The sequence below is a fragment of the Lingula anatina genome, chromosome 1 (assembly GCF_051362555.1).
Source record: "Lingula anatina isolate TDL-2025a chromosome 1, LinAna3.0, whole genome shotgun sequence".
In the NCBI taxonomy this organism is placed as follows: Eukaryota; Metazoa; Brachiopoda; class Lingulata; order Lingulida; family Lingulidae; genus Lingula; species Lingula anatina.
The window spans coordinates 36,672,222-36,685,589 of NC_141767.1; the positions used below are offsets into that span (position 1 = coordinate 36,672,222).

The 13,368-nt window shown below is 36.0% G+C and overlaps 1 protein-coding gene across 1 annotated transcript; it reads left to right on the top strand.

Moving 5' to 3' along the window:
- The first annotated feature begins 10,252 nt into the window (after positions 1-10,252).
- Positions 10,253-12,987, top strand: LOC106181126 (beta-1,3-galactosyl-O-glycosyl-glycoprotein beta-1,6-N-acetylglucosaminyltransferase). Its single transcript, XM_013565421.2, has 2 exons — positions 10,253-12,123; positions 12,637-12,987. The coding sequence occupies exons 1-2, from the start codon at positions 11,070-11,072 to the stop codon at positions 12,918-12,920; spliced, it is 1,338 nt and encodes a 445-aa protein (XP_013420875.2). The 5' UTR covers positions 10,253-11,069; the 3' UTR covers positions 12,921-12,987.
- The last annotated feature ends 381 nt before the right edge of the window (positions 12,988-13,368 follow it).

Here is a 13,368-nt window from a genome sequence, read left to right on the forward strand (position 1 = left end):
TAACCTTTGACTGAAATTGTGCTGCAGCTTTGGTATGGACCAAGCATACAAATAGAAGGGAAAAAACTTCAAAATATGTTATACATAGGCCTACATGCGTTCAACCTATTGTTTTTAAAATCTAATCCAACATATGCTAGCCCACCCCACCCCCCTCTCTCTCTCTCTCTCTCTCTCGGATGCATCATTGATAACATTATCATAGCATGTTGATTTAAAGTGTAGGTTCGTAAAAGCGACTCCACCACGAGGTATATTTAGCAAGCTAGCTTTTACGTTTCTCTGACACTCAGGGTAGCCTACTACCGTAAAGACTGAACCATCTTATATAGGCCTAAATGCTTTTCTCACCATAGGCCTAAATGTGTTTCTTTTGTGATGATTGATGTTTCGATAACCATCGGTTTGTGTATCCCCACGATCAATCAGATTAGCATTTCTACAGCAATTTTGTTCAGCTTTCTGAGAATGCCTATACAAAAGGACGACTATTTCATTGGAAGGACTAAGACACTTCTATTACGATTTTCACGCAGACAAATTACCTTCTACCAGTGCCACAGATGGATTATGTGACTTTTCTCACAATTTGAGAGAAGAGTCATGAATTAGGGCCTAGCGAGCGACATAGCTGTGGATAGTGAAAAATCAATCTATCGATCGTGCAGGGTACAGACTATATATACACATGGGCGGATCCAGGATTAATTTAAGGGGGGTCCTCGGATTCGAAATCGCTTTGTTTATGTGTTCTTATCATGCATCTTCATCTGTATTGAAAGGGCGTTCCTTGAGTGGGTACGTACGGATAAAATTTAGTCCCAAAATATTACACGTCCCTATACTCCCGTTACCGATAGATACATAAAGGAAAAACGGAAAAAACGTCTTTTTAGATTTAAATACCGATAGATCCGATTTTTTTCTGCTGTCCTATATATTTGCGTTCCTATAGATATGACGTCCTCATAAACCCACGTCCTTTAAATCCGCATACCTATAGATCCACGTATTTTTAGATCCAAATACCGATAGATCCATTACAGGTACACTATTGCTCGATATGGTTGGTATACTACTCAGTACATAAAATGCACTTCTTTAAAACGGCAGTACGCAGTCAGCAATATATTATTCTACTAGATCGTTTTCACATAATACTCAGTGAAAGAACATAAAAAGAACAAAAGTGTGTTCTATATTTCACAACGCTTAATTACTGTTCTAGCGTCAGAACACTGTTTAAGCGTTCTCAAAATGCAACATTCGAACACGTAAAAAGTGTTCTGAATTTACATGTAAATGTGTTCTAAACAAAACAAAACAAAAAAGAACATAAAAATGTGTTCTAAATTTCACAACGCAAGTTGATATGGGCCTTTTAGCCGATTACGATGTCAGATAGATGGATCTAGCGGTACCTGGATCTAAAGATACGTGGGTTTATAGGAATCTGTTGGTGGATCTATCGGAACGTAAATTTAACGAGACGTAAATCTATTGAGACGTGTGTGTATAGAGACGTATCTATCGGGGCGAATATTTTATTGGGACGTTTATCTATATGGCGGACCCCCCTTGAGTGATATAAATTAAAGTGAGACTTTCGACGTATGAGATGGTTTTGTATCGCTATGAGGTATAATCTAGCTCTGGTTTTATGACCAATTTTATAACCTACAACAGGACACATCAATACTCTGTCACCGTTAACGTTTGTAAAATCACGTTTCACAAATAAAAGATAAAAAGTAATAAATGAAATTAAATATAAGCAGCTCGTATATATGTAGACTTGCGAGACACAATTTTAGACGACTAATTTGGCGAGTAGAGTCCACATAAGACTTAATTCTGACAAAAGGGCACAGAAATATGATGAAGATCACGGTAAGACTGCTGAATGCGGTGATAATGAGTGGTTTTATGGCTCATAATGTTCTTTCTTTTTCAGTTGCCAGTTAATATGTTGTTTATTGTAAATCATAACGATTTTGATTAATATCAAATTTGATAGGCCTACTTTACTTTTTTGTATTGTTTCTGATTCGTTCACTAAAGATATGCGACAAATCAATTTTGAGCAAATTTTTCTGGGAACAAACCTAAGATAATGCTAAGAATAGCCTACTAAGCTCGTCTATGGATTTCTTGTGCGTCACCGTACATTTTCTTGTGCTAACTGGCTACAATTGCATTTATAGTTTTCGCAAAATAATAATAATAATAATGATAAAGATAAATAATGAAATAGAAAAGTGAACTGATAAGAAAAAATATAGGTTTTAAGCTGGGATAATTATTGATTCTTTTGATAATGATGTTACCTGTATATCTCGTACAAGATATGGAAAAGAAATATAAAAATACATATACAAAAGCGCAAAAACAGGCAATAGCATTTTACAAACATTTCAGGTATTTTTCATGTTTGTTTCCAGGTGTGTCTACTTCTGTTCACCGGCTTTCTTGGGTTAGTTTGTGCCCGACATGCGTTCCCTCCCCGGTTTTCCTTCAGCTGCAGACAACGCGCGGATGGTTACTATGGTGACAAGGCACGCTTGTGTCAGGTGTTTTACCGCTGCGTCCGCCAGCAGCGTTTTCAGTTTGTCTGCCCCTACGGCACGCTGTTTGACATGAGACTGAGAATTTGTAGTCACCGGAGTTTAGTTAATGAGGACACTTGTAATGACCCGCAAATTATGGACAGAAGTGAAACTGATATATATAGTATAGACTAATAGAATTCTCGCCTAAAGTTTATACAAGGTCCTATGACAAGGCGTGCTAAGTTGAATCGGCATTGATCAATTAATACAGCACTAACAGTACATGGAACTGACACTAATAATATTATCACTGAAATACTCTTTTTAAATATACGACAAGACAAGATCCATGGGGGGAAAATACCCATACGACATTTAAATCAAGATTTTGTCAATCAAAAGTGCTGCAGAGTAATAAGGATGAATTCAGCATTTGGGGCGGAACTAAGTGAAGAACGTCCCCCAACCGAAGGGGAAAAAAAACATAAAAGCTGTATAATTATTCAAAATTCAGATGCAATAAGCAAAGTCAGACATAGTTTTATAAAAATATGGTATGAGGAGTTCCACGTATCAAATGGATTTGTAATGGAGATTTAATCTAGACAATTTTTATAACCCATTCGAGAACCTACTATAGGACACTTTGATAATCACTGTCACCGTTAACGTCTATTAAATCACGTTTCACAAATAAAAGATAAGAAGCAATAAATGAAATTAAACATAGATCTAAGCACACGGAGATTGAATAGGCCTACTACAGGTTGGTACAGTATTAGACTAGACCACGTTTTACATGACGTACTGTGCAACAAAAACGCAATCGGCAATCCTCGGCTGATTCCGCAAGAATGTCAGGCCAGACATGGCAGATTACGTTATACGCTGAAATTGTGACGTAGATGGATAACGTTGTTTGGCAAGTTGCCAAATGCTGACGTCAGTTGCTATTTTACTAGTATCTTTTTTGTTTTGGCAACAGACCCATTCACATCTTTTTTAAATTATTTTGATATCCAACTAAACTAATTAATCAAATATTCTATCAATGATTATAATGCTGAGTTTTGCATTGTCTAATTATTTCTGTTGTTTCACGTATTTTTTCAATCGAGGAATATGTAAAAAATTGATATGAAACTAAAAAACTATTTTGTTTTTCGGATATCGTCAAGGCAACAGACAGATCATTACGCCATAGTATATAAAGCCAGCACGCTCCACGAGCGTCAGTTGACAACGAGCTTGCACAGTGAGCAGACTTACGTCACTTCACAGCGAATTTCTAAGCAGTTTCAACTGTCAGTTGCCTCAGGCTTTCACCTGTTCTACATCTTTTTACCACTGTATCTTGAAAGAGATATCGGTGAGTTTTTCTGCATATTATCTATTCAAAATTCCATTTTTTTTTAGAAATTGGATTTTTTTATTTTCTGACCATGTCTTATTTCTGTTTTCGAAAAAAAAAAAAACGGAAAGAATTTCGATTTTTTTTCATTTGTTTATTTATTGATAGACTCACCTTTGATCTATTGGATTTTTATTTGGGTGAAACATAGAAAATATATATTTTTTATGTCTGACCAGAGTAAGATGCAGGGGCCGGTTTCACAAAGCAGTAGTTAGTTAGCGATCGGTAGTTAGCCTCTCGCTAGTTAGAGTGCCGTTTCACGAAGCAGTCGCTAGTTCTCTCGCTCGTTATTGTCTCGTTGTTGCCTTGGATATTTAACGACTGGTCAGACCAGTCGCTAACTCTAGAGTTTCATCGTACGCATGCGTAATGAGTGAAATAAAAAGGTTGCTTAGTTACCGTTGTCTGTCGTTTGTCTTTGTATCCAATATGGCGGCTACCTGTGTTTCTTGCTAACCGTACCGCCAGACGGCAACGTAGACTACGACGTTTTCATGAAAGGCAGAATCTATTAGAATATACACACGATGATGCAATTTACGAGAGGTTGCGCCTAGCTGTGACAAAAAGAGCGGCAAAAAGGTGGTGGAGATCCTTTACGACGACCTCAAAGCAGACGTTCTTATGCATTTCCAGCCACCAAAAATTGGAGAGTTAGTGCTTTCGTGACACTTTTACGCAAGAGTTCCACTTCCGGTAGACGGTTTCGAGACTACGGTGAGTAACGAGAGAACTAACGACCGAACTTTACGACTGAACTTAGCGATGAGTTAACTACTGCTTCGTGAAACACCCCTCGAAAATCGCTAAGTTTGCCCGTTAGCGAGGTAGTTCAGTAGTTAGTTGTTCTAACTAACTACTGCTTTGTGAAACTGGCCCCAGGAGATTTGAGTGAATTTTGACCAAACTTCTAGAAAGACCAATAAAGATTTTTACTAACTCTCGCATTTTAGTGAGAGGTAAATAAAAACCCTACAATTATGCCCGAACATGTACTGCATCTCACATGCATGTTTCTGTACATTTACAATGACATAAGAATCAACAAATAGTTATGTACAGCAAAGATAATTCTTGCTCCTTTCAGACATGTGTACTTCCACTGTATCCACCCGTTGTAGGACCCACTACCACGCATTTTATTGCCCATGTGGATGTGGTGGCATCTTTAGATCCAAAACTAAGGTATCAAATACAACGCTAGCCACTATGGCTTCCACGTTGTTTACCTTTGCTAAGAATGTCATAGGAAAACCTACGGTTAGGTCTAGAATCCCTGTAGCAGTTAACGGGTGTCTCCGTTCTACTGTGAGGGCTCACTGCCCAGTAGTTGTAATCCAAAGAATACATAAACCTAGTCGTATTCCTGTTGCTACTAAAGCTTTGTATGGTGGTGGTGAGGGGAGAAACGAAAGGGGGGAAATTATTGTGGCTGATCCTCTGTGGAGGATGAGGGGTAGGCGTGCTCGTAAAACACCTATGCCTAGATCTCTTTTGCGTTCTCCTTGGCACCCTATCAGCTACAGGCACACTTCAAGAAGTGTTGCAGATGCTTTGGAAAAGACAAAGTTGTATGGCACCGCTAAGTTGTGTGGTGAGTTTATACATCCCAGTAGAACTGGTAGAATTATGGGAAGTAAAAGTAAGAAAGACATGACAAAAGTTGCACCCTCTTCTAAAAGGCGCTCAGCCTTTACTAGATTTGTGTTGAGAATATTTGGTATGGGGTAATATGTTAGCACAAATACCCCTGTTTGTATATATCTTTTCTACTGTATATATATATTATGGCATTTAGTTGTTTAGAGAGAACATTTGCAAATTTACATTATCAATTTCAATATTTTTAGAATTCTATACAGAAAGATTTCTTGCAACCTTTTTACGAATTCAATCCTTACATTTGTATACAACTTCCTTTGTAAACACTTTGATGACTGTGTGGAAGATATAACATTTTGGATATTTTTCTGATAAAATTAGAAGAAATTTTAAGTTTATTAAAATAAATTCCTTTTTACACTGCAGCAAAAATTATGGTTATTTGAAACAAAAATTTCCTACTGCCTTAATATTGTATTGGATTTTATTCTTAAACAGCAAAACCTATATGCATTGTGCAATTTATAGTGATCTGTATTGGGAAAAATACAAGGTACCTTGAAAAGATATAAATAGAATTAGTTTGAAAAATAAGTTAAAAATTAAATAAAAAATAAGGATAATATCATAATACAAAATAAATAAGCAAATAAATATAAAAATATATTTAAAAATAAGTAAAGAACATGATAAAAATTCTCACTTGAAAATAAATTGTTTGAAGAAAAATAATTAGAAAAATTAAATAGATGAAAAACAAAAAAATCATAAAATTAAAACTGAAATGTAGATTTAAAAAATAAACAGAAATTCCCACATTTATATTTATTTCTTTATCAAATTAGATAATTTCTGTTAAATGTAGTATCATGCAGTGTTTATGTTATTTCTGGTTATCATTGACTACATACTCATTAGAACATCTCTGAGGAGGATCATGTTCTTGTTGGTGCTGGCCACACTGACAGGAACATTTGGAAAGTTCATGATCAACCCTTATTGATTTTGGCCAAATCTGTAAGGACATTGGTCATGATCTTTTCATCATAGCATGTGTTTGTGTTGATGTAGGGCCCCATCAACACCAACACTGCTATATTCCTCTGGAAGTGTGAGTATGTAGGTCTATCATCACCAGTTATATCATTTACTCTGAAAAAATCCGTATTGTCGTCTCAGCATTATTAATGAAAATGATGAAAAAGTTTTTTTAAAAATTATTAATATCTAAAAATATTAGGTCAGAACTGATGTAAGTTAAATGATTTATTTAATGGTTCATTTTCGAAAATATTGCAATCTGTCATAGAAAATTTGAATCATGCATAATAAGCAGAATTTAAAGCAATAATGTTCAACAGGTTTGCAGTGTTTTGATAAATCTCTATTCTTAAAGTGTTAATATTATGCTTCTGGATTTTATTACAATCATTCCATAATGATATGTATTCAGTTTTTTTTTTTTTTTTTTTTTTTTTACATAAGCCCTTTTCTGTAGGTGTTTAAAACATCCCCCCCCCCCAAATTTGTTAAAATCATTCTTCCACACAGTCATATCCTTCCAACTTGTATATTCATCTGTTTTCTTATCCAAAAAGAAAATTTTATATTTTCAAGTCAGTATATCTTTTTAATTGTAATATCTTGTAATATCAAATATGAAATAAAAGACTTAGTCACTCACTATATTTCTATATTTTGTTGTTTTTTGGTACTCTCTCTCTCTCTCTCTCTCTCTCTCTCTCTCTCTCTCTCTGACCACACCAGCACAAATATGTTTGTATACACACACAGAGGATTAAAAACCTGTTTAAAAACACACAAAGAATCAGACTGATAAAACTTTATTTCTGATTTAACTAACTAATAGAAAATTTATTATTACTTACATTAATGGAATCAAGTATATAAATATCAGAATATCTTATATCAGAAAGATATTTCAAGAGAAGTAATACAAACTCTGTCTATAGATCTTTACTATAACATTCAAGTAAATGTCATTTCTTTCAAAAACTTACAATTTTAGCTTAACTCTTACTTTCAATTCCTGGTCAGTGCTCAAAATTTTTTTTTTTTTTTTTTTTTTTTTTTTTTTTTTTGAGATTTGATATCTTGCCAGAGAGCAGAAGACATGAACTAACATTAACATTAGCAATAACATGCCAATGGAGGTTTCAGTGGATATGCCTATGTTTAGTGTGTGTCTAACTGCTGCACTCATGGAGATGAAAAGGCTGCTTTTTTGTTGACAAGTGATTGACAGAAGAATACCCCTCCCTCCCTGCTACATTTTCACGATGTGCTATCTCTATTAATGCTTGGACTGAGTTTCCACTCAGAGCTGTAGATTTACACTCAAGCTACTCTATGGATGCTTTTACATAAATTTTGAGATTTTTTACACTGCAATATTGAATTTATTGAAACAGATACCCTTGCATTTCTTCTTTACCTAGACATCATGGTCAGCTGAAGCCAAAATGAATGACATAAACTTTGCTTATCCTACTTTATTGTATTATGAAGATCTCACCTTTAGTTACCCACAAAAACAAGCATTCTCACATTAAATTTGATATTTGGAACTTTTAAATCATTTTACATTATAACATGTAAAATATTGCCTGGGAAAAATATTTTTGTTCATAAGTTTTGTTCATAATAAATGAGCATTGTAAAGTACAAAATTTACCTGGACAATATATAAAAGCAACATAGATGTACTCTGGTGATGGCTTAGCAGAGACATGGCATTTCAACTGTGCAAATTTTTCATAGTAACAGAATACAATAGAAAATTAAACATGACTGCTTGACACATTTATTTATAGAACTACTACGTCATGACACATTTACAGTTATACAAAGCAAATATTTCACTGCTGTGCAGAACATAGCTTACTAATTCTTTTTATGATGGTTACATTTCACAACAATTGATAAAATTCCCATTGTCCTATTAAAACATTCCCAATCTGGTTTAAATTACTTTCACTTACCTAAATTCAACATTTTGCAAGATATATTTAAGAAAACATTATGGGTGAAGTGCAGCACACAAAGGATTCAAAGAAAAGTCCGCTCTAACTAATTAAAATTACATAATAAATATTTGTTCAGACACCATGTTACTGGTCTTTTTTTTTCGCATGAGATAGTACCTGAACTTATCAATAACATTAATTTCTAAAAATGACTCAAAGCATGATAGCTTAATTAGCCTACGACTAAATCAATTAATCAATCAGAGAATCATGTCGACCGCAGTCGACCATCAAAATACTCAATTAAGCATCATCATAACTAGATTTCCAGACCCTGTGGTCCCCCACAAGACAGGCAAGCTCAGTTGTGTTCTCCAAACCGGTGTCCTCAAGGACAACCTGGACGCAAGGAGTTGCTGGTCGTAAGTTTTGTTTTGTGCACCCGATGATCCACGTGTGGGTACCCAGAGCAGAAATCAATTACGAATTCAAACGTCACCTTAATATCAACCTTGAGAAATATAGGTGAACATTCCTTATGTTTTAAGGAGACTTAATCTTGCAGTATCAACAATAAAAATGCAAGGGTGATTGTACACCTTTTTATGAACCTTACAAACACGATTGGTATGCACCACGTTTGCAACAATTAATTTTATTCCAACACTGGTCCTCAAAAATAAATTGTCGACCACGCCTGAAAACATCATTGCCGTTGCGAATTCTACTTCTTTATTAAAAGTTGCAGTTCGACATTAGATCCTTTGTATTAACATATCGAACCCCCTGTCAACATACTGTAATTGATCAATATTTAGTTTGTACTGTCCACGCGTCTTTCGAGTTGTTCAATCCATTATCTCCAGATTTTCTTCAACCAGCCAAAGGAAAACAAAGTTTGTCTGCAAAACCAGTCTCTAACGGGTTTTTCCCTGTTCCCATGACATCTTACAAACATCCTCAACCTCTACCTGTTGTAACTTTGACTCACTATTGTATCGTTTTGATATTACAGCTCAGCTCGATCTGCATGGATTGCGGACAATAGAGGCTTATCCATGCTGCTTACTGATCAATAGAGTGCAATAGAAATCTCTATATAGACTAAACACAAAGCCAAGTGTAATTACGTGGCCACAAACATATATTACACTACTGCAGCAGAACTTTAAGGCCAGTGCACTGTCCGGGATACTCATATATAGATCTACAGTAGCCGCTGGTCGTACGGAAGGTAGGTTAAATTTTGTCACTTCAAAAATCTTGAAATATTTTTACATTCACGCGTTCAGATGCTCAGGTATCAGGCTGTCTTGCTAGGTAGGTTCTTCGATTACGTAATTCGACCTTCCAACTTCTATATGAAGGGTTTAGTCTGACGTCGCCATTTCGTTCTAACTTCAAAACCCCAGCGTTGTTCGATGGGCCCTGGTATTTCATGATGAACATAGGAACTTCTGTTCAGTATTGTTCGTTGGTCATTGGGTCAGTTGGAGGGTGGGGCAAGGGAGGGGCTGCTACCCAGGGGCGGATTTAGGCCGTCTTCTGGGTCTTCCAGAAGACGGTCAGATTTTCAAGTTTACACTGAATGGTATCTATCTTTTTCTGTCGGAAGACGGTCAAAAATGGAGGATGGATCCACAAAGATAATTTGGAAGACTATCAGAAAATATCTCTGGATCCGCCCCTGGCTACCATAGGGCTAGGTCGCGCTGCCTATATCATAATTTGGTCACATATGTTCTTTCACATTTATCACAATAACCATTTCATGAACCACATAGCCGTGCCTTCGAATCTTTGCTGGGTCGCGTGATGAAGACTCAGTTTGACCATGGAAGTTTGCCAACCAGCAACTAGGCTAGCTCCAACTTGTGATGGCACTAGAGCAAGACCGGTTTGTCGTGAATACCGATACTTGAGTTGTATCATAATTTTAACGCTTCCACTTTTTTTCTAGGGGTCCAGTTCGTTCAACATGAGCTTTGTGCAAACAGTTTGTGACCTTCATCTGTGCTTGTCGCATTTACAGATATTTTCCTTTGGTAGACATTTCATCTTATTTTATCGCAATTTACAAGACCGAGCAAATAAAGCGTGGTTTTTAAAACTACTCTACTAAAATATCTTAATTGGGATCTTGTCTATTACGTTTTATTCTTTAAACGGTTAAGAAAGTACGTTAAGAAAGTACGATAAGTGTTAACTTAAATTGCTTTACAAGGTTTAAAGTCAATCTCGCTTTGGGTGCCTGTGAGCTCTACGTGGTCATGTTTCATCATTATCTTACCAATAGACTGTTACAGGCACTTCCGTGTCTGCAGTTTTACCGAGAAAATTGTGTGGAAAATCGTTCATTGAAAATAGTTATAACATTCGTTAGCTTGACAGAGTGGCAAAAGAACGTGAGTGGATAAGAAGAGTCATTTCAGGATCAGAGATTTATTCTCTTTTGCCTCTAAGAAATTTGCTAGAATAAGTGCACGTGACATTTACTCACTTTATCAATTTCAGGCCATGGCGAGACGCAAGAGGAACGCCTACTATACCTGCACCGTGTTGATATTTTCTATTTACCTTTTTCTAAAAATGCAAATTTTCCAACAGAGTTCCACCTCTGACACAAGTGAGGATATTGACTACTTTGTTATTCAAGATTCTCATAAAAGTGCGGATAGAGTGAACCACACCCAACACCAGTTCAGGTCCGACTGCCGCAGATTATTAGAGGGAGATCGAGAAGAAATTCTTTACGCCAAAAGCCGAGTAAAGATGACCAAACCAAAATTTATTTCAGATCACGCCTTTGGAGAATTGACGTCAAATTGTGATACCTTTAAAAGGACGCGTGGGTACGTTTTAAACTCACTAGAAGAAGAGGAGCAATTTCCTATAGCATTTAGTATTCTACTATACAAGGACGTGCATCAGACAGAACGTTTGTTACGTGCAATATACCGTCCTCAAAATACGTATTGTATACATGTTGACGCTAAATCATCTGACTCGGTGCATATAGCTATTCGAAACATTGCCAAGTGTTTTGATAACGTTTTTATAGCGTCTAAACTAGAGCGCGTAATCTATGCTGGTTTTTCTAGACTCAAAGCAGAAATTAACTGCATGCATGATTCCTACAAAAGACCAGAACAATGGAAATACTATATTAACTTGCCTAGTCAAGAATTCCCTCTGAAAACTAATTATGAAATGGTCCAGATTTTGAAATTATACAACGGTGCTAATGACATCGAAGGGATAACAGGGCGACGCTTGAGTGGAATAGCCTACAGATTCAGGTATCACTGGGACATACAAGAAAAGAATGGGAAGCGCATTTATAATAATACTCGGATTCTGAAGAGCAAGCCGCCAAATAATATCACAATAATTCGAGGCAGTGCATATGGAATTTTCAGTAGACAGTTTGTGAGGTTTATTTTAATTAATCCGTCGGCCAAGGCTTTGTTAGAATGGTCCAGGGACACTTACAGCCCCGATGAATATTACTGGGCCACGTTAAACTTCTTGAAGTACAACCCGCACTTGAATACTCCTGGGGGTTATGACGGTGAGTATCCCAAATACTTGTACATTTTTTTTATTGGAGAAAGTGCGCGAATTAAATTGTGTGGCTTAAAAATGTGTTTTGCCATTGATGGAAAATACATGACTGAAGTATACCGCGTTTCAAATGACAAAGCTTCGTGAGTTCTGAAAAAATGTCTGGTGAAACTATCAAAAAAATTATACAAATTAATATAGAATTTGAAATAAACATTCAAACGTTTAGAGGAAGTATAAATATCACAGTCATAATACGTCTTTCACAATTATTCCGAGGGATATTTCGTCTACCTTATTCTAATTGTCTTTTACGTGTTTTTCGAAATCGTGTATAGCATGTGAATGCTCGACGTTTATGCGAACACACAAGTAGATTTCTGACGAGTGAGCGTAATATATGTATAGCTTTCTCACTGCTAAACAGGTGCGCCAGTAGTAACACCATTCAAAATAAAGATTTTTGGTGTAAAATGATGATTTTCATAACACCATTATCTTTGATATTTCTGTCTGACAGGTGTGCCGGACTCCAAGCCTTGGTTGGCGGTATGGGCTGCTTGGAAGGGCGTGGACAAATGTTACGGCAAATGGCAACGGGGGATATGCGTTTTCGGTGTCGGAGATCTTCAATTCATGATAGAGAGAAAGGAATTATTTGTTAATAAGTTTCTTTATGACTATGAACCACTGGCTCTAGAATGCGCCGAGGAATGGCTTCGCTATAAACAAATGGCAGCATTACCAATTGACTTAAGTTATTATCGAAATTTGACTTTTTTAAGAAAAGAAAAGAATTTGTAATTTACATTTAATTCATTTGTCATCATCATCATCATCATCATCATCAAATAAACACATACGAATGATACGCATTTTGCGTGAACTTCATATTTTGATACCCATAACACATACATGTTATTAAGGGATCGTTTGTATGTGTTTAATTATCTACGTGTAGTTACCTTTTTTTCGTTTTCAAATGGCCTGCATTCTTACTTAAATATTGGTATTTTGAAATTTAAGCTTGACAAGCTCCAATGATCCCTCTGAGGAAAAATGTTACAGTTAACAAACCTCTAAGCTTCTAAATCCATATCCATGCTCTGAATTAAATATTCATAATTCCACGACAAAAATGCACAAGAAATTCACCGTTGTACATTCGATGTAATTCCCTCCCAAAAAGACGCCTAATCCTGACTTAGGCCTACTAACAAATTTCCTTTGATTTTACACCAGTAATCCATAC